This window comes from Chiroxiphia lanceolata, chromosome 21 (genome assembly GCF_009829145.1).
Source record: "Chiroxiphia lanceolata isolate bChiLan1 chromosome 21, bChiLan1.pri, whole genome shotgun sequence".
NCBI lineage: Eukaryota > Metazoa > Chordata > Aves > Passeriformes > Pipridae > Chiroxiphia > Chiroxiphia lanceolata.
In genome coordinates, this window is record NC_045657.1 from 9,640,447 (window position 1) to 9,664,285 (window position 23,839).

Consider the following 23,839-nt stretch of genomic DNA (forward strand, 5'->3'; position numbering starts at 1 on the left):
CACCAGGAGCAGGCACGTTTTGCTGCAGCATCCCAAGGCTCCTGGATTGGATCTCACCCTTTGCCCCACACCACAGGGAATGAGGCTGTTGTGTCGCCCTTGAGCACCACTGACCTCCACTCCCCTCAGTCCCCCGCTCTCTGCTGGGGCTGTGAAGGCTGTACAAGCCCACAAGCCCCTCCTGGGGCGGGTACTGGCCCAGCTGACCCAGGGGCACACAATCACCATCATTATTTTCATCCCCGTTCGCACAATTTTTCATTTCCCTGTAACAAACGGGCTCAGTCACTCACCTGGCTCTACTCTGAGTTTATCCATGGCAGCCTGGTTATCTTGCTCTGTGTTTACTTCCTCCCCAGCTGCACCACCTGCACGTTTCCTGCCTGTCTGTGTGCTGGCTCTGCAGGATGATGATCCGTAGGCAAACACAAGTGGACCTGAATTTTCTGCTCTACCACTCACCCGCCTCCCTGTCCTGAACTGACACGGCCTCCGAGAGCTCTCCCTCGAGAAGGAGACGCTGCAAAGGATGCATTTAATATTCAACAACCCACCTCCACCCCAAAGCCAGCCTCTGCTGTACACAGATGGCTCAGCCCCACACCAGGTGGGCTCACCTGGCTCAGGATGTGCCCGCAGGGTGTGTCAGGTTTGAACAGCGGAGCTGAATTATCCTCGGTGCAAACTCGGGCACAAGGAGCTGGGATGGAAGCAGAGACGGTCAGACAATGGTGGGGATCAGGCTGGGCAAGAAGGAAACGGGAATCCTCTTGGAAGAACACTTCCTGCTTCCAAAGAGGATATGCTGGATGTCCTTGATACTTTGCCTATGCTGGAAAGTTTAAATGAAAAGCAGGAAAGCTTTTCTTTTTTAGAGGCAGCGATGCCACACCGAGCACTTTTACAACACAGTTCAGCCTGGGTTTCTGCACTTCCCAGAGCCTGGCAGCCAAACCAAGACAGCAAATGCTCCCATTCCCTGCTGGATTTACTTTACCACTTCAACCAGTCACCAGCCATCACCGATGGGATGTTCTTGTGCACATACTGAGGCAGGACAGGAGCCATCCCTGATCCACCTGATCCACACACAGCTGGGTGAGCCTTTCAGTGGTGACCTTTGGCTTCCAGGACAGTCAGGAAGAGGGAAATCTTCAGTAAAACGTGTCTTGAAGCACCCAAACAGAGCCCCTGAACCTCTCACAGTCCTGCCCAAAATATAACCCCCTCTCACCTCTTCCTTTTCCAGGACACAAAGCACAGGTACCAGCACTTTGCCAGGGAAAAGCAAGAGGAATACAACCTCCTGCCACCCACTTCTGGGGCAGAGAGGGGAAGAGACAGATCACAAAGTGCCTGGCAAGATGATAAAGGGCAAGGCCATGGACTGGCATTTCAGATCAGTCCCTCACCATTCCAATATCACGAGCATCTGGAAGTGTGACACCCCAGGGTGCTGGTACCTCGCCCTCTCTCAGGGATGCTCGTGCCTCCAGCCCCTGGCCCAGCTGCTCCAGGGTGAGGGATCCAGCTCTACCTCCCAGCACAGCTCCAGTGGGTTCCCTCCACGGAAGGGCTGTTTGTTTTGCTTCTTGTTGTTGGGGTTTTTGCTGGTAATTGCATCTCTACCAGGGTTTGTGCTGACACAGCACTGGTGGAGGGGAGAGCAACTGCTTTGCATTCATGGGCAGAGAACTAAGTCGGCAAAACTTCACAAACGTGGACCAAGGCCCTGCTTTGGGAAGCAAAAAATAAGCTACCTTGGTCTAAAATCACCTCTAAACTTATAAAGCTATATCCACAGCAAGGGCTTTTATTACTATTTCAGCAAAGAAAAATGAAAAAATCATCATCTTCAGCCAGCATAATTATATTGGAAGAGGGGTTTTTTAAGTATAAAGCAGGCCTTTGATTTTGCCTTGACTGACAAAACGTTCTTCAGATGTTCTCTTTAGTCACATTGGCTCAGTCACATCAGCTTAACACAACTGAAGGGCACTTCTAAGGCTTCCTTAAAGCTTCACAACACTCTGTTATTATTTAAAGTTTCTCTACATGGAAGAACAGGATGAGTTCCCAAAGGGCCTTTACTAGCCCATTGCATGCGAGAATCCATGAAAAAAGTAAAATTTAGCAGCCATTTGACACAAGGTAAAACTTTGTCTGGGCCAGGGCAGTGGTGTAGTAGAACCATGTTAACAAAGTAACCCCCATGGGGAAAGATATAAAGTCTCCTTATGAGATGTTAAGTAGCAGAGAGGGGAAAAAAAAAAACCCCTTCTTTCTTTGTACAAAGTCAGAGTTAAAATGTTACCCCAGGAGAAATTTAACACAAGTGAAACACGGGTGTGTTGTGTGTCCAGTGTGAGATGGACACACCTCGCTGTGCTCCCAATCCCGAGGGAAGGAGCTGTTCTGCAGGACACAGACCGAGACAGGACCTGAATTAAAAAGCCACAGGAAAGCAAAGCCCTGTCCTCACCCACAAGAGCGACTGAGGGGGGACAGGCTGCTGAAAGCAGCGCTGGGTTGTGAGACCCCTGCCAAGCACAAGGTGGGAATTGCAGCAGTGCCCCCTGTGCTGCTGCTCCAAGGCACTGCCCAGCAGCTCCTGGCTTCTCCTGTGATCCCTCCTGCACTCACCAGCCTGTGACAGCAACCTCCCTCCAGGCAGGGACAGGGAAATGCTTGGATGTGGCTGAATGTTGCCCCTTAATGGAGTGGGGAGTTCACTGAGCGGGAAAGAGCTCCAGCCGAGCCCCCAGCACCGGCTGGTGGAGGGATGAGAGCTGGGATCAAAGCCAGGGCAAAGAACTGCTCAGCCCCAGAGTCCTCACCCCAGCCTGGGGGGCTGCTGGGAGCCCAGTCCATCCCAGATCCAGCCTCACCCAGGGTGCTGAGCAGCTGGGAAATGTGTCCTGTCTGTGGCTCACACACCGGCTCGTCGCTGCAAAGATCAAAGCTGCACCTCCAGGAAAAAAGATGCTACAGATCTGAACAGAGAGGAGGGGGAAAGCCATGAAAAATGCAGCGTGGCTTCTGAAGAGAACCACTTCATTCAAAGCCACACATGTAACTCTTCCTGCACCAGCCTCCCTGGGGTTACCTCGAGCCCTGGGGAAAACAGCGTGGCTTGAACCATCCTTTTTTAAACTCACACCAAACAAGCATTTTGGGAAGCACACAAACACAAGGGCAGCTGATTTTCTTCACCAAATTGATGCAAACTGGAGGAGCAGCATCAAATCCATTGAACATGCATGATCATAAAACTGGCTGAGTGAGGCTCAGCTCCTTAAAACTCAATTCCTTGAAGTTTAAACTTTAGCACAGCAAGTCTAAAAGAGGCAAAAGTCCCAAACTGGACTGGATATAAGACTCCTGCTAAAGAAAACCAACAGCAAAACCAGACTTTTTGGCAGCATCATGGTTACTGCACCTCAGGACTGCAGCACAACCCTTCCCCAAACACCGAGATCACCTGGGGCAGGTAACCAGAAGAGAACAACCACTGAAGTTCACAGCTCGGGACTTAGGAAGAACTTGGTGCTCAGAGAGATTCTCCCTCACTCATCAACACCAAGATCTGGCAAGAAGCTGTTCTATACTGGGAGTTTTTGTCTGGAGTTCAGTGACTGCCAACAGGGTTGTCTGCAGGTGGGGTGGGCACTCCCTGCAGACACACAGGCAGCACTTTTCCAGCCTGCCCACTCCCTCCCAGCTCTTTGCTGGGAGAAAGTATTTCCTCCCAAAAACACACCTCTGCACCTCCCCTGGCCAAGTGAAATAACTCCCTCTTGCACATGGCAGGACACCATGGATGTGGGATGTTGGTCCTTGCTCTCCCACACCAGCACAGGGGAAGCAAAGAGCTTCTCCTCCACTCCTCACATTCCAGGCTGTTTGATACCAACTTCCTCCCCTCTGGCCTCACAGGGGTAGAAGCAAAGGCAGATCTGGCCTCAGATATATGAGTTCATGGGGGAGGGGAGGAATTAAACTCCAAATGAGTCACTGCTCCCTCCCCATAATCCACAGCAACATCTGTGGATATTATGTCTGATTCTAAGAGCAGTAGTTCTTAATGCTCTGCACGCAGGGCAGAGCCAGCCAGGACTCCCGGGAGATGCTTCCCAAAATAAAAGGTGTGTGTCAGGAGTGATAAGACTGACCTGTGCATGAGGAGTTGATGAGTTATGAGCCAGCTCCTGCCCCAGTTACAGCCATGAAAGCAATCCTGGACCATGGAGTCAGAGAAGCACCCGAGGGCTGATTCCTCTATCACAAAATCAACACCTGATCCCCTTCAAAAGTGCAAAGGAAAGGCAGCAGGATCAGGACAGTTCTGACAGAACAGAAAGCACAAGGGAAGCCTTGGATGAACCTCCCACCAAGGATGAGGGGAATGTTGTCTGAGAATAAATTTAAGCTGCCTGCAGCACTTGCAGAGAACTGCTGGTGCCACAAACTTCACCTCACAGAGAGCAGACATTCCCTGCCACAGCACAACCCTCTGAACACAGCACTGCAGAGAGAGAGCTGGGAAAGGCAGCAGCCAACCTGTCACCTCGAGCAGGTGGAGGTGACACACCTTGTCATTGCACCTGGCCACAGTCACAGCCTTTGTACACAAGTGCACACCTGTACTATGGTCTGTGTGTGTGCACACCTGAACTATGGTCTGTGTGTGTGCACACCTGTACTATGGTCTGTGTGCACACCTAAACCATGGTCTGTGTGCACACCTGAACTATGGTCTGTGTGTGTGCACACCTGAACCATGGTCCGTGTGTGCACACCTGAACTGTGGTCTGTGTGTGTGCACACCTGTACTATGGTCTGTGTGTGTGCACACCTGTACTATGGTCTGTGTGTGTGCACACCTGAACCATGGTCTGTGTGTGTGCACACGTGAACCATGGTCTGTGTGTGTGCACACCTGTATTATGGTCTCTTTACGATGTACACCTGTATTATAGCCTGTGCATGATGCACACCTTTGTTATAGTCTGTGTACAACTGCACATCTATATCACTGTACATCTATACTACAGCTGTGTATGATGTATATCTGTATTATAGTCTGTGTGATGCACACCTGTATGACAGTCTGTGATGCACACCTGTATCACAGTCTGTGTATGAAGCACACCTGTATTATTATAGCCTTGTATGATGTACATGTGTATTATAGTATATCATGCACACCTGTCTGTGTACGATACACACCTGTATTATAATCTGTACATGAGTGCAGACCAGTATTCATCTATATATGAGTGCACACCTATATTACAGTCTGTGTATGAGGCACACCTGTATTATAATCTATAATGCACACCTGTATCACAGTCTGTGTATGAAGCACACTTGAATTATAGCCTTTGTATGATGCACACCTGTATTATAGTATATGATGCACACCTCTATAATGGTCTATGTATGAAGTTCACCTGTATTATAGTCTATGTATGATGCACACCTGTATCACAGTCTGTGTGTGATGTACACCTGAATCATGGTCTCTGTATGATGCACACCTATATTACAGTCTGTGTATGATGCACACCTGTATTATATCTGTATATGATGCACACCTGTATCATAGTCTGTGTATGAAGCACACCTGAATTATAGCCTTTGTATGATGTACACCTGTATGATAGTATATGATGCACACCTCTATAATGGTCTATGTATGAGGCACACCTGTAGCACAGTCTGTACACAATGCACACCTGTATCACAGGCTGTGTACAACACACACCTGTATCACAGTCTGTACATGAAGCACACCTGTATCACAGGCTGTGTACAACACACACCTGTATCACAGGCTGTACATGAAGCACACCTGTATCACCACCTCGTTGCTCTCTCTGTGCCCGAGGGCTCACAGCCAGTAGCTGCAATCCCGTGTTCACCTGAGGGCACAGACTCACAAGAAGTTTATATTCCCTAGCAAACGCAGGCAGGAGTCTGAGCCTGGCATGAAGCAGCCGGTGTTGTAGACCCAGGTGTCCTCACATCCCTCCGGGGAACTGGGATCCGTGTCCACTGGGAACAGCCTGCCCAGAGCAGCTGTGGCTGCCCCATCCCTGCAAGTGTCCAAGGTCAGGCTGGACGGGGCTTGGAGCAACCTGGGCCAGTGGAAGGTGTCCCTGGCAGGGGGTGGAACTGGATGATCCCCTTCCAACCCCTTCCATAACTCTATGATTCTGTGCGCGCGGTGCGGTGGGACAGCCCTGGCCCGGCTGGGAGCGCCCGGGCGCGTCCTCCCGGCTCAGCGGAAACCCCAAATGACTACTGAGCTGGGATGAGCAGCTCCCGATCCCGGCTCTCCCGGGATGAGCAGCTCCCGATCCCGGCTCTCCCGGGACGAACAGTCCCGGTCCCGGCTCTCCCGGGACGAGCAGTCCCGGTCCCGGCTCTCCCGGGACGAGCAGCTCCCGGTCCCGGCTCTCCCGGGATGAATAGTCCCGGTCCCGGCTCTCCCGGGACGAGCAGCTCCCGGTCCCGGCTCTCCCGGGACGAGCAGCTCCCGGTCCCGGCTCTCCCGGGATGAACAGTCCCGGTCCCGGCTCTCCCGGGATGAGCAGCTCCCGGTCCCGGCTCTCCCGGGACGAGCAGCTCCCGGTCCCGGCTCTCCCGGGATGAGCAGTCCCGGTACCTGCTCGGAGCTCCCCCGCCCCGCGGGCCCGGGACCCTGCATGGCTCCCGCCCGCCGCCACCCCGGACCCTGCATGGCTCATAGCGCCGGCCCGCCCGCCGCCGCCGCCGCCGCGCCCGGCGGGGCCCCGGACCCTGCATGGAGCCGCGCCAGCACCGCCCCGCCGCATGGGGCGGCCCCGGAACATGGATGGTGGCGCCGCCGCTCCCCCCTCCCGCCTCCGCCACACGCACCCGCTCCCATTGGGGCGAGCCCCGGAATCTGTATGGCACATACCACTGACTCGCCGTGGAGGGGTGTAACTTATACAGAGTCCCGGGCCCCCCTACACACAATGGCAGCAGCTCCCACATTCTTCCCCTCAGAGGAGTTGGACTGAACCATGGGGCGGCGGGGGCACGGCCCCCCTCCCGGCCCCCGACAGAACCCGCCTGGCCCTGGGCGATACCACTCCACGCTCCCCCATCTTCCTTCCCCCCGCCCGGGCAGATGGACGGCGCCGCTCTCACTCACCTCGGCATCCACTGTGGCCATGGCCGGAGCCCCGGAGCGCAGCCCCGCCCCCCCCGCGGCTCCTCACGCCTTGGCTCCACCCCTCGCCCCTCATTCTTCTCAATGGAGACGCTCGGCCTGGCACGGCGCATGCGCGCGGCAGCATGGCGGCCCCCGAGGGCGCGCGGTCCGTACGGTGTCATGGCGGCGCCCATGGGGAGGCGCCGTACGGGCGGTGGGGTGACACGGGGACAGGGGTGGGATGGGGACGGACCCCTCCGAACCGGCACCCCTGCACCGCGGCGCGGCACCGGGAGCTCTCGAGACCCCACGGCAGGGGGGAAGAGCAGCCGCCGTTCCCAGCTGAGCAGAGAATGAGCTCCCCGATCTTCCAGCAGCACTTGGCCAAAAATCCTACACAAAACCCCTGCAAGGCCTCAGAAAGAGTCAAGAAAGCCCCTCCGTCCTCCTGCCGAAAAGTTAAACCATTGAAAATCATCTTCTTTTGTCTCTTCTCCCATTTTTGGGGTTATTTTCCTACTTTAGGTTATTTTCAGCCCAGCTCATGGAAGATCTTTGGTGTCTGTCTCACCTTAAGACAGGGATGGGGCAGAAGGAGCATCTCGCCCTGGTCCTGCCCCATGGGGGGGTCATTTCCAGCCCTTTCCCTCCCTTTCCCACACCCCAAGCACCCACAAGAGCTTCAACTCTCCCAGACCCAGACCCCACAGGGCCCCTCCCAGTGCCCAGGCCCTAAACCCATGACTGTAAAACAATTATCCCTTTTACAGCTCTCCAGCAAAGCAGAAAATAGCAGGGAGATAAGCACTTCCAAGGGCTCCTCAGCCCCACAGCTGCATCCGAAACCACCCAGGGAAATCACACCAGCCCCAGGGAGACACAGGGACAGGCAGGTGCCTCTGCACCAACCTCCTGGGCAGGGGAATCCTTGTTTCTTAGAGGGAAACAGGAGCCTTTAAGTGCCCTGACATCAATTTACACATTCATTATCACCTCTCTGGAGGAACAAACTCCCTCCCTTGTCCTCAGGCTGGTTTCCTGCAGCCCCACCTCACTCCTCTCAGTGGGCAGAGAGACATTTCTGTCACAGCCTCCTCCTGAGGGGCAGCTCCGATCTCTGCTCCCTGTGAGCAGGGACAGCAGCCAGGGAACAGCTGGAGCTGTGTCAGGGCAGGGTCAGGTTGGATCTCAGCAAAAGGTTCTTCCCCCAGAGGGTGGTTGGGCACTGACCAGGCTCCCCAGGGCAGTGGGCACAGCCCCAAGGCTGCCAGAGCTCCAGGAGGGTTTGGACAAGGCTCTGAGGGACAGAGTGGGATTGTTGGGGTGTCCGTGCAGGGCCAAGGGTTGGACTGGACAGTCCTTGTGGGTCCCTTCCACCTCAGAATATTCTTATTTTGCTTTATAGTGAGACGCTCACCCTGCAAAGTTCTGAGTCAGGGCGGCAGCAGAGGGGAGACGTTCTCCAGAACTTCTGTCAGGTGCCAGGGTCACATCTGGGGTTATCCTGCTCCCATCCAACACCTTCACCCCACGGCCCCTCCTGTCCTGGCTGTGCCAGCCCTGGAGCCGTCGCTGTATCAGACGATGCTCTGACTGACACCAGGGGGGTTATGCCGGCGGAGCTCAGGGAGGAGTAGAGATGCCCCCAGTGCCCGCACAGAGCACAGTAACCCGGGCTTTGGGACAATTTGTGACAGCAAAGCGCCGCCGCGCTGCCAGAGCATCCCCAGCGGGGACCAGCACGGGCCGTGTGTCCCCATCGCTCACCCCAGACCCGGACCCCTGGAGCCCGCAGACCCCCCGGGGGTGTCGATGGAGGTATTTGCGTGTCTGTCTGAGAGCCCCTCATGTGCCCCAGAAGCCCCTCAGAGCCTCGGGGGAGCCCCCAGGACGCGGCGAGCGGCCCCGGGTCCGGTCCGGGCGGGGAAGGAGCAGCGGCCGCTCCCGCCCGGCAGCGCCGCGGTCAAAATAAGAGTCCCCGGGCCTGGGGACCCGCCCCCCGCCCGCCCCATCCCCTCAGAGCAGCCTCTCCCCCAGTTTGGCGGCGGCAGCTAATTCATTCATTAATTAACTAACTAACTAACCACCCCAGAGAACCCCCGCGCAGCCCCGGCAGGGCCGTGGCAGCGTCCCCGCGGAGCCCCCGCCGCGGTGCCTCGCGGTGTGTGGGGACACGGAGCGGCCCCGGGGGTCTCCCGCTCTCGGATGAGCCGAGCCGCGGAGGGAGGGGGTGGTGGGGTGCGTGTCCTTCCCCTGGGATCCTCCCGGGATGGGGTGACTGGTCCTTGCACAAAGAACCACCAGAATGGGGAGGCTGGAGACCCTCCGGTCCAGCGAGGGCCGGTGTCACCCTGGACATCACCGACATCCCCAATTAGGGATGCTCGGCATCGCCAACATCCCGCCCTGGGGATGCTCCACGCGGGGTGTAGGGAATTACCTGCCTTCATCCCTGCTCCTACAGACCACCAACACCCAGGTCCCGGCACCCCGGGGGTCCCGTGCTGACCCCCGGACAGGGGTGAGGGCGGGGGGTGAGGCCGGACGGGCCAGAGCCCACCGGGACGGGCTCTGGCGGCTCCTCTCCCCTGGCATTTGCTGGGGCTCCGTCTTTCCCAGATGGAGCTGGGGACGCTGCAGCCACCGGGACAAACTTCCCTGGGCCATCAGGGACGGGAGAAGCTCCCGCAAGAAGCAGGAATAACCAGGAACACACAGAGCCCTCACATCCCATCGCCACCGGCCACGGCCCTTGTTCCCCTCAAACCCACCGGCTTCGCCAACACCAGCGCGATGTGCTGTGCCACGAGCCCCCTGTTTTCCTGGAGCAGCTGCTGCGAGCCCAGAGGGGACCGGCAGAGCCAGGACAGGGCTCAGGGCTCGGCCCGGGACAGGGCTCAAGGCTCAGGGCTCGCCCAGGCGGCCGGGGCCGTCTCGCAGCTTCTCCGCGGCCGCTCCGAGCTCCAGCCGGGCGGACATCGCCCTCTCCCGCCCGAGCCGAGCGAGCGGAGCCGGAGCTGCACATCCTGGGATTCCTGCCAGCAGGAAGAGCACAACCCAACCGCCCCAGCGCTTCCTCCGGCCGCCTCCCTCCGGAGGGACCCTCCCGCGAAGAGGAGCTTCCCGTGAAGCTGTGCCAGGGGACGGTTGGGTTGGATCTCAGGGAAAGGTTCTTCCCCCAGAGGGTGGTTGGGCACTGACCAGGCTCCCCAGGGCAGTGGGCACAGCCCCAAGGCTGCCAGAGCTCCAGGAGGGTTTGGACAATGCTCTGAGGGACAGGGTGGGATTGTTGGGGTGTCTGTGCAGGGCCAGGGGTTGAACTGGATGATCCTTGGGGGTCCCTCCCAGCTGAGGGTATTCCATGGCTCTGTGACTGACCACGGGAACAAGCAACAGTTACTTCAACGCACCAGGGTCTTCCCACCCCAGCAGTTTCCCCCTCAAATTAGACTTTGCTTTAGCTTTGGTTATAACCAACTTCCAAGCTCCAGCCCCAGCACGGATTCCTCCACTGACAGCTACGAGCCACTTCTCACCCTCTGTGCCCTCCACCAGGCCCCAGCACACAGACAGCTCTCATCACACCCCCCGAGCAAAACACCCATGGGCTTAAAAAAAAAAAGATCATCTTTATTTACATTTTTTCAGTTCTTTACATTTGGGGGTTTAAAACCCAGGACAAAAAATATTCCCCAGAAGCCGTGGTAAACGTGGAAAACTGTGAGTTTACATTGGAAAACCCAGTAATAAATTGCACAGAAGTCTTAGGTTGTACAGAGCCGTCACAAACTGTTGTATAAAACCCCAAAATCTGCAAAGAGAACCACAGGAATAAAGAATTATAGCCACGAGTAGTGGTGCAAGAAAGGGCACAAGTTTGAAGGGTTTTACCCCACCAGTCTCTCCCGGGGAGGAGGGATGGGACATTCCTGTCGCAGATAGTTGGAAATACTTTAAAATATAGAATAAAACCCAAAAGGAGCCCAGAACACCCTGTATCTCCTCTCTTGTGCTGGCTCAACAGGAAAACTTCCTAGCAGAAAATATTGACTTTTACAAAACTCCTGAAAGTTCAGCGGGAAGCTAAAAAAGAATCATTACCCAAGAGAAAGAAGAACCTTCATGTCCCCTGTCTCCCCTTCCCCATCTCCTGCAGGCAGTGGGACAGCAGGTGCCAAAGCACAATTTGGTAGGACACAAAACACACTGGAAAAGCCCAATATATGGAGGTGGAACGTGTGGAGAGCAGGAGAAGAATGAAAACATGAAGGAGAAAAAAGAAGCAGCAGGGAGAAAAAAAAGAAGAGGGCTGGTGATATTTTTGGTATTTTCCATTGAATGCTGAGTTTGGAAATAATTAACTCACAGGCTTCTCCTGTCCCCCACTGCTCCCCCTCCCCATTTCAAACAAACCCAGAAACAATTGCTTGAATAATCTGAGCCAGGAATTTGAATTAATTCCTCCCCACTGCTGAAGTTTTTTACCCAGAGCTGGTTTCCAAAAAATGGGCTTTTTTTCTTCTTTATGCCAGAGTTCAGGAAGAGGAGACAGGGATGACCAAGGGCCTAAGGGAGCTCCCCAGGACTTCAGGAGGAGGACACGGCAGCGAGGTAGAAGGGAGAGAGATTGATCCTCCCTGGATTGGGTGAGTGGCCAAACCCAAACCTTGGGGTTTGCTCCCCTGGGCTCAGCCAAAGCCCTCTTATGTCCAAGGATTTGTTGCCGCAGCGCCCTGGGGAAACAGGTGGGCTCAAGAAGGGCTGGGCTAACTCCTCCATCCTGCAGCCCTGGCCCATCCCAAAGGGCTCCCTGAACCATGGACAAGGCTGGCTGTGCCAGCCTCCCTCCCCTGGGCAGTGCAGGGACAGGCAAGGCTGGGCAGGGGTGTTGGAAACCACAACTTCTCGCCCGTTGTGTCCCTTCACTTGCACAACACCGAGGCTGCTCTGGGGCAAACTCACGGTGATAAACCTGCTGCACCCTGGCCAGAGCCACCTCCCAGGGCTGGCAGAGGCCCCTCTCTGCAGGGTCTGTGCTGTGCAGCAGCCCTGGCATCCGAAAGGATGAGGTGTAGTTCCAACTCCTTCCTGCTCCCTCCACAGCCGCCAGTGGCGATGGACATTCCTCACTGGTGAAGACGAGTGTTCCCACTTGCTCCTTGCTTTGCAAAGAGGACTCTGTGGAGTCTCCTTGCTTTGCCATGAGGACAGCAAGAGGTGCCCAAGGGCCATTTGTAGCAAATACAATTTGGGAAAGCAAGCTGAGGTGCATGGGAGCAGTGCAGAGATGGGAGTGGGTGAGGCACAGCCCGGTTCTCCTCTCCACAGCCTCCACCACGGATGGCGCATTCCCAACAGAGAGTTGAAACAAGGAGCACAAACACTGACTGGGGGTCTGGCCACAGTAATCAAACACCATTCCCATTTTCCAGCCAAGGAACATGGGCTGGACACATCACCAGCAGCTCAGCTTCAGGCATGGAGAACAAGGAGCAGCCTGGCCCTGGCTGCCTTTCCCAGGGCCTGGCTGGGTCAGGAGCCTGCAGTCCAACCCAGCAGCTCCAGAGGCACGGACAGCTCACAGGAATTTTTCCAGAGGTGTGGAAGGGATTTGGGTTGAGGCCTGAAAGGAGGGATAGGTACAGGCAACAGCAAGGAAAGCTACAGGCTGAGCCAGGCAAGACAGTTCAACTGAGTGAGAGGAAGAGCCCCAGGGAAGAGCTGTACCTTCCTCTGACCCCCTGCACATCCAGAATGCTGCTCATGGCAGCACCACCAGGCAAAGACGAGTCTTAAACCATGGAAACTGGGCAGAAGCATAAGCTGAGCAGAGAGTGAAGAAGGATCCATATGTCCAAGACACACATCACACCCCATGCTACCTGTGATGACAACATTTAGGCAACACCTACACGCTTCAGACATGGGATCACCAAAGGGTGGGTGTGGGGAGGAGCCTTCTTCTATTTTTAGTAAATTTATTCCAAATGGCTCTTTAGGCTGATGGTCTCCAGCCCTTCCAGGCAGACCTTGGCAGTGCCACCTCCATCCTCCTGAAGGGAGAGTCCACCCTCCCCTTCCTCTCTGCCAGCCCAGCCCTGGCTTTGGGACACAGGGATGGGAAAGCAGCAGTGCAGTGGCTGCTCTCTCCAGAGCCAAGCCCACATGGTGCCAAACTCCCTGCAGCCATCTGGAACTACAAGCCTGGCACTGCAGTCAGGACACACCACGTTTATTTTCCCCAGGCTGCCTTGGCAAAGGTCACTGTCCTTCCTGGTGAGAGCAAAAAAAACTCATTTCATTTTGTAAGAAACCAGCAAGGTGCATTTCCTGGATTTGGCATGAACAGGCACATGGAAAAGCATCAGAAATGGATGAAAAAAGCACAGCACTTCTCTTAGAATAATTTATTAAATACAGCGTTAAAATTTGTATTTACGAATTCAATCATTAAAAACAAAACTTCATCTCATATATATATATATATATGTATATATATATACTCAGGGACAATGACAATCACTCTCTCAGCATCGGTGCATGTTGTGCCAGCACTGCTCAGAACGGCACCTTCGCTACACTATCCTTAAAGCAGTTCAACGCTTAAAAAAAACCCCAAAATAAAATAAAAAGCATTTGCAAAGAAAGAGTGCAAAGCAGGGCCTGCCCCAGCTGCCTGCAGGGTGTGCAGAGGTGGGCTGAAACGAGGAGGCAGCAGCTGGAAATGCTCCTAAAGGGCTGTCAGACATTGCCTGCCCAGCCTGGGCCATGTGGGGACCAGCTCTGAGGTGCCAGAGGTCTGGAGGCCGCAGTTCCAGCCGTGGCTGGGCGACCGTGGCTCTGAACGATGTGGTTTCCTCAGCTTGGGCAGGCAATACTAGGCAAGCTAAACAAGGGGGGGGAATAAAAGCATAAAAATGAAAAGAAAAACCAGCTTCTCCCCCCGAGCTGCCGGGTCCGGCGGAGGCTGCGAGCGAGGCACAGCCGTTTGTGTCCCCACACGCTCCTGTTCCTCACTCTCACGCTCTGCTGGGGCTCAGGGGACAGGCAGTAAATCAGTACCAGAGCAGGCCCTGGCCCAGCACCCTCGTGTGCTGCCTGGGCAGTGCCAACCACTCCTGCAGAGATCCCAGGCTGAGCCCCCACGGAGGGTGGTCCCAGAGGGAAGGGTTTTGCGGGCGGGGCCCTTGGGCAGGCTCAGAGGTAGCGTCAGACAGACTCTTGTAACTTGATCATCGTGTCATTCTGGCCTGGGAGGAGAGGGCACCTTGCAGGGCACACAGGATGTGGTTCCCCTACATGCAGAGTGACCAGCACTGTTATGCCAGGAGTGAGCCAGGAGCAAGGATGGGCTGTGTCTGACAGGAACTTTTCCATGCTGGAAAAGGGCAGAAGGTGGGTGGTGGGCACCCCATGGAACACCAGGCTCTCCCCCCACAGCCCACCAGGGCCTCTTGGGTTATGAGCAAGTGCCCCCACGAGCTCCCCACTGCCACAGGGCCAAAGGCTGCCAGTCACTCACCCCACAACACGGGTACAGCGAGGGCTTGTGCTTTTGGCTTTCTGAAAGTCCCTGACCTCCCAAACCTGCTTACTCCAAGAAACCTCCTGCTACCCTTAAGGACCTATGAGGACAAGGAGGAAGGGCTGTCAAAACCATTTCTGGAGAGCATATGGCCCCTAAAAGAGAAGAGAAAGTCCACCCAGCCCAGCCTCCCCTGCAGTGGAGATGTGCCAAGTCAGGAGCATTTCAGATAAGGCAACGCGGGTGCTTTGATAGTAAAGCAGTTAGTGTTGACTACAGTACTGGAACAGGCTGCTGCCCAGGGCACCCCGGGGGCACAGCCAGCTCTCCAGCACCTGGTGCAGCAGCAGGACACGGGTCAGTCTCCCAGACCTCTCCTACACCCATGCAGGCTGCTCTGGCTGCCCTTTTTTTGGTTTTTTCACCCTCTCCCTTAAAAAGCCCAGGCTGGGATGTGCCAGTTCCCCTCCCAAGCAGCCAGAGAGACAAGAAGACGCCTTGTGCTGTACCAGACTTTGCCACAGGCAGGTGCCCCATGGCACCAGGGTGGGCAGCACCAGCAGGGCTCAGAGCAGGGGAGGGCTAGTTGCCATTGCTGATGCTGGAGTTGGCACTGCTGCAGCTCTGCTCATAGGATGGAGGTGCCTCTGTGGGGAAAGGAAGAATGAGAGCAGTTATGGCGAGTGTTTGGGAGGTTCCCTTCGCCCCAGTCTGTGTAACCCAGTGCAGGGTGAAGCAAACCACTGCCACACATATGTCACACACAGGCGCTGCCTGCCAGGACCCCACAGCCTGAGACACGTAGGGTCTGTGGGGGCACACACAGGATTTGAGCCAGCCAGTCCCATCCCTGCCCTGATACATACAGGGGTTGAAGTCACCACCTCCCAGTCCTGTTCCATCCCTCCCCTTCTTTCACAAGCTTTCCCCTCACTCCAGGTGCTCCCTGTGCCCCAGCCCAGGGCTGAAGTGACACACGGAGTGTCCCGTTACCCCAGTGCCAGCAGATGGGCTGATCTGGGTGCTGACAGACACTGCTGGTCCCTGCCACCCCAGCATGGCTCCAGGACTCCAGCACGCCGGGATTTCCCGCCCTGGATGGTCTGTCAGCTCCCGCCCCCACAGCCCGTGTGCCCAGAGCAGCTGCGGGCCCACTCCAAGGCAGGCAGAAGAGCTCAGTGACATCACTTTCCTGGCTCTGCTCCCACCAGCCTCACCACAAGCCAGGGAGTTTTTCCATCAGTGGGAGGCTGAAAGCTCATTCAAGAACAGGGAGATCCTCTCAGAGCGAGCCCGGGGCAGGCAGGGGTGCAGACGTGGGAAGGACAGCCAGCTTTTACAGCTGGAAAAGGGGAATCCTCCAGAGGCTAAAGCAGGCAGAGGGATCTCATGACCCCCTCTGACACCAGCCTCCAGCAGACTGGCATTCCCAGATTCCCACCCAGGTCATATTGAGCAAAGGGATAAGTGGTAGGAGCCCTGTACCCCCCCCGCCAGCCCTGTCAGAGCCCAGGAGTGCTGCTCACCGTAGGGGTATCCCCACGTGCTGTACTCAGGAGGCAGGATGAGGGAGCTGGCTGTGGGCACGGGCACCACGTTCCCCTCAGCGTAGTAGGGGACAGTGGCTCCCGTGGACAGGCAGAGCGTGGGGTGGTTTGGGGAGCCCGTCTGCTCCGAGTCCGCCCGGATCTCCTGGAAGCTCAGTCCTGGGGCGTAGCTGAAGGGCTGCTGCTGGGAATGGCTTTTGGTGGGGATGGAGACATTGTCCATGGGGTGATATCCACTGGCAGCCTCCTCTTCCTCCGGGGGGGCACTGGGAACCACTGCAGATGGGATGTGCTGGATGGAGCGGGAGGGACTCAGCGGGACCCTGTTCACAGCAATGTTACCAATGTAAATGGGGAGAGTGACAGAAACCTCTGGGGACTTGAGGGAAACCTGGAAGAGAAGGAAAAAACAGTGGCATCCTCATTATACTTTGCAGTGGGAAGGCTCACCTGATGTCAGGACCACCCACACCCCACAGCTACAGAGCTCAGAGACTGAGCTGAGCCCAGGAGGGAGCACAGAGCCACAGCCCAGGGACGCTCCTCAGGAGCACTGCTGAACTCACTTGGATGTAGTAGTCGATGTGTATGAGGCTGCAGCCCTGCAGGATGGACTGGGGCAGTGCTGGAACCAGGATCTGCTCCTTCCATTCCGCGTGTTTCCAGGCTTTCACTCCCGAGCCTTCCACCTCCGCGATGGTCCTCAGGTCATAAATCCAACGCCTGGATTTGTAGGCCACTTTCTGTACAGACAGGGGAACATACAGGTAGCAGAGAGGCTGTAGATGGTCTTCTGTCTTCCACAAATATAAGTCAGGACACAAAACCACCCAGCTCCTTGGTCAAATAAGCACAGGACACAAAACCACCTAACTGCTTTGTCAAATAAGCACAGGACACAAAACCACTTAACTGCTTTGTCAAATAAGCACAAGCACAGATCTAACAGGCATGTTACAGGGCAGGAATACCCATAGTTACATGATAGACTGAGTAGGTGTAAGCAAGACAAGTTCTACCTCCTCTTTCCCCAGGAAGGTAGAGAGAAACCGAGTTAGTCAGATTTGGCCTCCTCGCTGCCACCTCCCAGCCACAGGCAGCAGAGATGCACACAGGGGAGAGCTGCCCCAGGTTTACAGGGGAGTGGAATACCAGCACAAGCCACAGAATCACTCTTTGGGATGCTCACCTGGAGCAGACTGGCAACCACAGCGCCGGTGTCCCGGCCGGATTTGTTCTCGATGTCCGTGCGGAGCTGGATCGCCTGTCCCACGATGTACCCCCTCAGGTCCGACGTGGCCGTCAGGATGATGTTGCCACTTTTCACAAGCTTGTAGTTGAACTTCTTGGTGATGGACATGGTGTTGGGCTGCTGCAGGACAGCAGAGACAGAGATGTTGGCTCAAGAGAGTCACAAACACTCAGAGACTCGAAACAAGCAAGCGGAAATATCTGGTCTGAGAGGATGCAAAGAACCAGCAACCTGGTCTCACTGCTCCAGCCCCCCACTACCCTGGTCCTATTAGTTGCTCTTCCATCCAAAGCAAGTTCTCCAGACCCAGATCTCTCCAAGCACCTGAAGCTATTGGCCAACATGTCTCTCTGCATGCTGAAAATTCACCTAAGTCTTTCAAAGCAACACACAGAAGAGTCAAAAATCATTTGGAGCAGGGGCTGATGGCAAAGCAGGTCAGATCAGGAGACCTTGTCCTGCTCTTGCATAGTCAGAGAGTTGTCCAACCACACAGTGACTCCTCAGACAGCAGGACAAGGACAAGTGCTGAAGTGGTGGCACTTCCCAGTCGTGCCCCTCCTCGTTCCTACCTCGATGTCAGGGATGTCGTTCAAGTTGAGAGGGCACAGAACGTAGAAGATTTTGTTGCATTTGTAGTCCTTGGAGAAGCGAGGTGTGTCTATCACAGCTTTCACCTGATGCAGGACCTTGCCAAAAGGGCCTTCAAATGATGTAGGAGCAGAGGCTGGAATGGAGAGAGAAAGATAAGGATCAGAAGGTTGTGACAACCCACCCTTAAGGGGAAGGAAGCACCCAAGGCTGAGTGAGGCCAGTTTCTGAACTGGAAGTATAGTGCCTTTTAAACAGCTTCCCTCTTTTTAACAGCTTTCCTCTTTGTCTGAGGAGTTCTGCAAGGTTCCCCAAAACAAGACCTGGGGTTGAACACTTAGGTCACTCAGAGACCTTGCTGCAACCTCCTTTACAGAAGGGATCCTCTGCAACTCCAGGTGCAGGAGCAGGGATCCTCTCTCTGAGCATACTGTGTGCAGGACCCCTGTGCACACCCAGAGCTCTCAGGGTCACACTCAGAGAGGCACCAGCCACAGTTCTCACCTGGCTTTGCCCCACTGGAGAGGTTCCCACCTGTCTGAGCTCTCTGAGCCTGACCCTACACTCCTCTCATGTTCCTAGGCCCAGCTGTCACCCTGCCTCTGTCACCCAAGTCCTTCTCAGCACATCTCGAGAGACTGCAAAAGCCAAGGCTTAAAGGGAAGGGGCTGCAAAAGCCAAGGCTTAAAGGGAAGGGCCTTCAGACACTTTTGTGTATCTTACCTGGCAGCAGGAACTGGAAGGGAAAGTTGTGCTCTCCAGGTGTCAGGACTCCTGTGGAAAAAAGAGTGAAAGGTAAGTGGGACAGGCTGACAGGCATTGTAATGTGTGACCTTCTGGAGAGCACAATCTTCTGGAGAGAGAGGCCACCACCCAAGGAATCACACACACAGTCTGGGCAGCAGCTGCCTACAGCCACTGGACAACTCCAGATCCAATGGGCAGCACTTGAGGCAACAGCAGAACCTGTGGCTGCCACCCACCTCTCCTTGGGACAGATGTTTATGGTAAGATAACCTGTAAATAATGTCTTTTTGGACAGGGTTTCAAGGATCCCAGTGCCATGGCAGGTGGTTATCCCCAGACTACCAACACAGGGCACAGAGCAGGGCTGCTGTGTGTTTAATTTTCCCCAAGCCTTCCCCCTCACAGGCAGTCAGGGGAAAGGTGAGAAAGCACAGGCACTGTCTGAGGCTGGTATGGGGGTCTGGTGGGCATCAAGCCACTACAGCCTCAACCACACACCAAGCCCCTCACAGACTGCACAGGATTCAGGAGCTGGAACCAGAGGTCCATCCACCCCTGGTCCCACAAAGGGACCTGCGATCCCTCAGCCTGGCTGCTTAGACCACAGGAGCTGAGGAAGATATTTCCACAACATTAAAACCTCAGCACTTGTTTTCTTCAACAATTGTTCTGCAACAGAGGCCTCCAGGGCACAGAGCAGAGCCAAGAGCCAGTGCACAGCTAAAACAACAGCTACAGATTCGAACCCCCCAGCCCCATTCACCTTCCAGCACTGCCAGATTCCCTCCCAGGCCAGGGTGAAGGCTGAACTGGACCCACAGTGCAATCCAGTAACATCAATCAGCTCCCAAAGTTGCCTCCAGTAAGAAAAGCACTAAGGTTTATCCACATTTGTTAAGTCCGTGTACAAACAAGAGGTTTTGTTTTTAAAGCAGCAGTGCTGAGGAGACCTGGATGTCTGCTTAATGGAGACATTTGTTCTGCTTTGTAGGATCCTTGCTGGAGGTTCCAAACCCCCAGATTTGGCTGGTTCCTTTGTTGATGCAAGACGAGGAGACAGCTTGCCTGTTAGCAACGCTGGCTCCTGGAGCTGACAGCAAGAGAGTCCTGTTGTCAGGGGATTAAGTGGATTACAGGGAAGGGGGAGGTGGGGAAGAGAAGGGTAAATCCTCCCCACTGACACTGCATTCCAGGCAGGAGGCTTGACCTGTGCATCGTTCACGTTATGGAAAGCTGGACCTCTGCTTCTCTGCTCACTGAGCCACCCCACTGGGACCTGAGGGCACCCTGGTGAGTGCCTGTCCCACCCACAGCGCTGAGATAAATAACCCAGCACACACCTCGTCACTCCAAAGGCAGGTCGGGAGAGAATCAGAGATTTATACACTTTGTCCTCACAGAGAGGAGCGAGGTTCGCTCATTCCCATCACCTCCCTGCCGATTCCCCTCCCGTCCCCCAGACAAACCAGAACTATGTAGGCTAAAGTGCAGCACTCGCTGCCGTCACCAGGTGGAGGCACAAAGCCGGGCTCTGCCAGGCCTGAGGATCGAGAGCTGGGCAGGCACGGAGGGAGGTAGGTGTGGGACAGCCTCTCCTTTCCCTCCTGGCAAGCCTGGCTCAGGTAAAGGTGCCAGGTGAGATGCAGTAGGTGCCTTTGCTTGTTGGTTCCAGGATAAAGTCTGGCTGATATGAATAACTCCACTAACACAGGGCTTGTTTGCTGCTCAGAGGGTTTCTGCTTTTTAATGGGCATCATTCAACATTGATCTTACACTCATTATCCTTATTTTTGGAAGTGAATCAATAATTGGAATGCACTGACTCTCCTGTGCAGCTTTGCAGTAACGGGGCTCTCCACCTGAAAGGCAGAGGGAGCAAGTCCTGCTCCTGCATTGCAGAAGGAAGGGAGGTGGGAATTCCAGAGGGCAGTGATCACCGAGTTTCCACCAAGACCTGAAGAATTCCCAGCTGTCTGACCTGCAGAGCCCCACATGAAGGTGCAGGCAGTGATTTCAAGTCTCCTGCTGAGAGCATGAAATCTTACAGCCTTTCCAGGACCCTTAGGATGAGCTCACAGACTCCATCAAGTGAAAGTTCCTCTTTGACATTGCAGGTAGCACCATCCAACAAGTCATTTCGATCAAACTCCTGCCCAGCTCTGGTTCACCATCAGAAAGCTGGGCTGGAAGTGAACATTTGAGCACTTCACAGTTTCTAACTCCCTGCAGAGGCCAGGGGTGCTGCAGGTTGCTCACATAGCATCCCTGAGCAGCTCTCCTGGGAACATGCAGGGCCAGCATCACTCACAGAGGAGGTTTGGCTGTCGGAGCCACTGTGTGACTTGGAGACACTGACGCAGTTTCCACACAGGGAGACCAACCTCTGAGTAAGTCACCAGATAAGAACTGCCCACAGCTCAGCCTAAACAACCCTGATAGTCCAGACCAAGCCCAAGCACCCAGAGACCTGTTGGTGTCTCTGGGGAATGGCTGTGACCCCACGGAGCTGCCTCCAAAGCTCTCCCGCAGCTCCTGCCTGCAACGAGCTGCCCACGAGGGCTGGAAAAGGCCCTTCCTGCTCTTTGCAGCCAGTGAGGAGTTCCCAGAGCAGCCACCCCAGACTGAAGTCGTGCCCTGCTGCAGCTCACGTGGAGCAGGGGCATCACAGCAACGTTCAGCTCGTGGACACAGAGCCCCAAGCCCAGCCCTGCCCCGAGCAGGGGGCCAGGGAAGCACAGCCAGCTCCATTCTCCACTCCACTGAGCACAGAGATGCTGCAGGCAATTAGCAACAGCTCTTGTTTTCAAACCTGCTCCTTCCAGCCCACTCTCTCCTTCCCCCAAAGAGGGAGAAGCATCTTTAGGCACCCTCAACATCCTGGAGTGGCCATTCCAAGAAGCGTGGAAAGCAGAAGGGCTGTTGGGAGTTCAGTGCCAGAGCTATTTCAGAGACAAAGGTCAATAAAAGTAAGGTAAAGAACAACAGATAATCCCAAACAAGATGGGAGACTCCCATGAAGGCACGGGCATGATCCAGAGTGTCTGGCAGGGCCACAGGGCAGCAGAGACTGCAGGTGAGCTTGGGGCCTGCCTGCCTCCCCCTGCAGCAGGAGGAGAGGCAGATATTCAGCAGTAACATGACATCAATCTGCTCCTCCCCTCGGGATCCCTAAATTGGGGTGAAAAGGGTCCCCAAATACTCCTGGGATCCGACACTGGGGTTGAAAAGAATCCCTGAACAGCCAGGACAGCCAAACTGAGGGTGAAATGGGTTCCAAAAAACTCCTGGGATTCCCAAACTGGGGATGAGAAGGGTTCCCGAACACCCCTGGAATCTGGAAGTTTGAGATGAAAAGGGTCCCCAGAAACTCCTGGTACCACCAAACTGGGGGTGAAAAGTGACCTTTAACATATGCAACCCCCAAAACGGGGGTGAAAACGTTCCCCAAAAACACCCCTACGGCCTCCAAACTGGGGGTGAAAAGAGTCCCCAGACCCCCTGGGATCCCAAAATTTGATCCCCAAAAACACCTGGGACCCCAAAATAGCAAGTTAAAACTGGGCTTCTGCTTGCCTCTCCTGGCAGAAGATCCTCCAGCACAGACACAGTAGAGGCTCATTTACAACTTGCCTGGAATTCCAAAGCCAAATTCAGTCTTCTGCCCTGTGTCTGGTGGAATGCTGGCAAATCCCAAGCCAAGCCCCCTTACAGCAGGAAAGGAGGTGGCAACTCCTTTTAAGCTGGTTGGCAACTTTGCTCCTAAAGGCTGAACTTCCACTTCCAAATGCTGACTAATCTTGAGATAACAGGGAAAATCCACCATTCCCCTTGTCCCAGCCACCCCTGTGGGCATGGGTAGGGCACAGAGTGACCATGAGCCAACACCCAGGTACTTCTCACATGGAGAACAGCAGCAAAAGCCACCTCAGCTCCCTGTGAGGGACACCTGCAGTGTCAGTCCCACACAGGGCCTTGAGCAGATCCCCAGGTCACAGCAGGGAAGGTACAGCACCATGCAGAGCACCCAGAGCTGTCCCACTGCTGTGCAGCTCCAGCACCCAAGCAGCAAGTGGAACACAAAGTCCATGGGAAGCCACTCATTGCCCCTATCCCTGCAGCCCTGAGAGCTTCAAGGAACCATCCAGGACATTTAATGTGCTGGTTTCACTTGCAGGTTGACCTTGCAACAAAGACAGCTGGTGGCAGCAGGCAGAGGGGAGCTGGTTTCCCACCATGGGGGGGAACCACTGCCACCCCAACACCCGGGAAGAGCAGCCCTTTTCCAAGCTGCTCCAGAAGCAGAGGTTTTGCCAAACCACCCACCGCCCAGGCATGGGCACAGCAGGAGCTCAGCACTGCTCAGGGGGTCTCTGGTGGGCTGCAGTGCCCCTGGGCAGCTCACACACTCTCTATGAGGTGACAGGGCTGTGCCAGCCACGCAGAGCCGGTCCCTCCCCATTCCCAGGAGCTGGAACAAAGGCCACACTGTGCTCGGCTGCAAAACAGCTTTTCCTGAAGTTTACGTGCAGCTAAAAATACCTTGAGAAAGTCATGATGCAGCTGGCTTAGCTGGGCTCTGCTGTGGGGCCATACCTTTACTCCTGATAGGAGCCAGGCCAGCAGAGACCAGCCCCCCCCACCCGGCCTTGGGAAACGTCCTCCCTAAAAATTCCTGGAGGGAAAGAAGCTGCTGCCCCAGACAGGCTAGAAAAAAACCCAAACCCAGATAGCAGGAGCAGCAACAACACACTGATAGCGCAGAAGAGCCATCTTACAGTGCAAAGCAGAGATCTCCCTGAAGCCAGAGGAGATTTGTCTGGTCTCTCCCCTTCATGGCTCAGCTGCTTCCCTCCAATCCACACCGGGACAGGGGTTGTTTTCTTGTACCAGTGGACGGGGAGGAGTCCTGGAACGACTCATCCTTTGCAGAAAGGAAATGCCCTGATCCAGAGGGCTGATGCCAAGACTTCTGCTGGGTCCCCTGGTGACACTGC

General features: G+C 55.3%; 2 protein-coding genes across 3 annotated transcripts in view; both read right to left on the reverse strand.

Annotated features, from left to right (window-relative positions):
• EHMT1 (euchromatic histone lysine methyltransferase 1) overlaps positions 1-7,272 on the reverse strand; it is a 127,959-nt gene extending 120,687 nt beyond the window's left edge. The window contains exon 1 of one of the 2 annotated variants that reach the window (XM_032708192.1): positions 7,184-7,272. In XM_032708192.1, the coding sequence (XP_032564083.1) occupies positions 7,184-7,204 (21 nt within the window). In that variant the 5' untranslated portion in view covers positions 7,205-7,272. Of the gene's footprint in view, positions 1-4,172; positions 4,303-7,183 lie in introns of those variants that run through there. The other variant, XM_032708197.1, reaches the window with a different exon arrangement.
• A 3,524-nt stretch (positions 7,273-10,796) lies between these two features.
• Positions 10,797-23,839, reverse strand: part of ARRDC1 (arrestin domain containing 1) — a 40,030-nt gene continuing 26,987 nt past the window's right edge. The window contains exons 3-8 of the mRNA XM_032708568.1: positions 18,822-18,872; positions 18,080-18,234; positions 17,445-17,627; positions 16,822-16,998; positions 16,235-16,646; positions 10,797-15,355 (exon numbers count right to left, since the gene is read on the reverse strand). Coding sequence (XP_032564459.1) covers positions 15,291-15,355; positions 16,235-16,646; positions 16,822-16,998; positions 17,445-17,627; positions 18,080-18,234; positions 18,822-18,872 — 1,043 coding nt within the window. The 3' untranslated portion in view covers positions 10,797-15,290. The remainder of the gene's footprint in view (positions 15,356-16,234; positions 16,647-16,821; positions 16,999-17,444; positions 17,628-18,079; positions 18,235-18,821; positions 18,873-23,839) is intronic.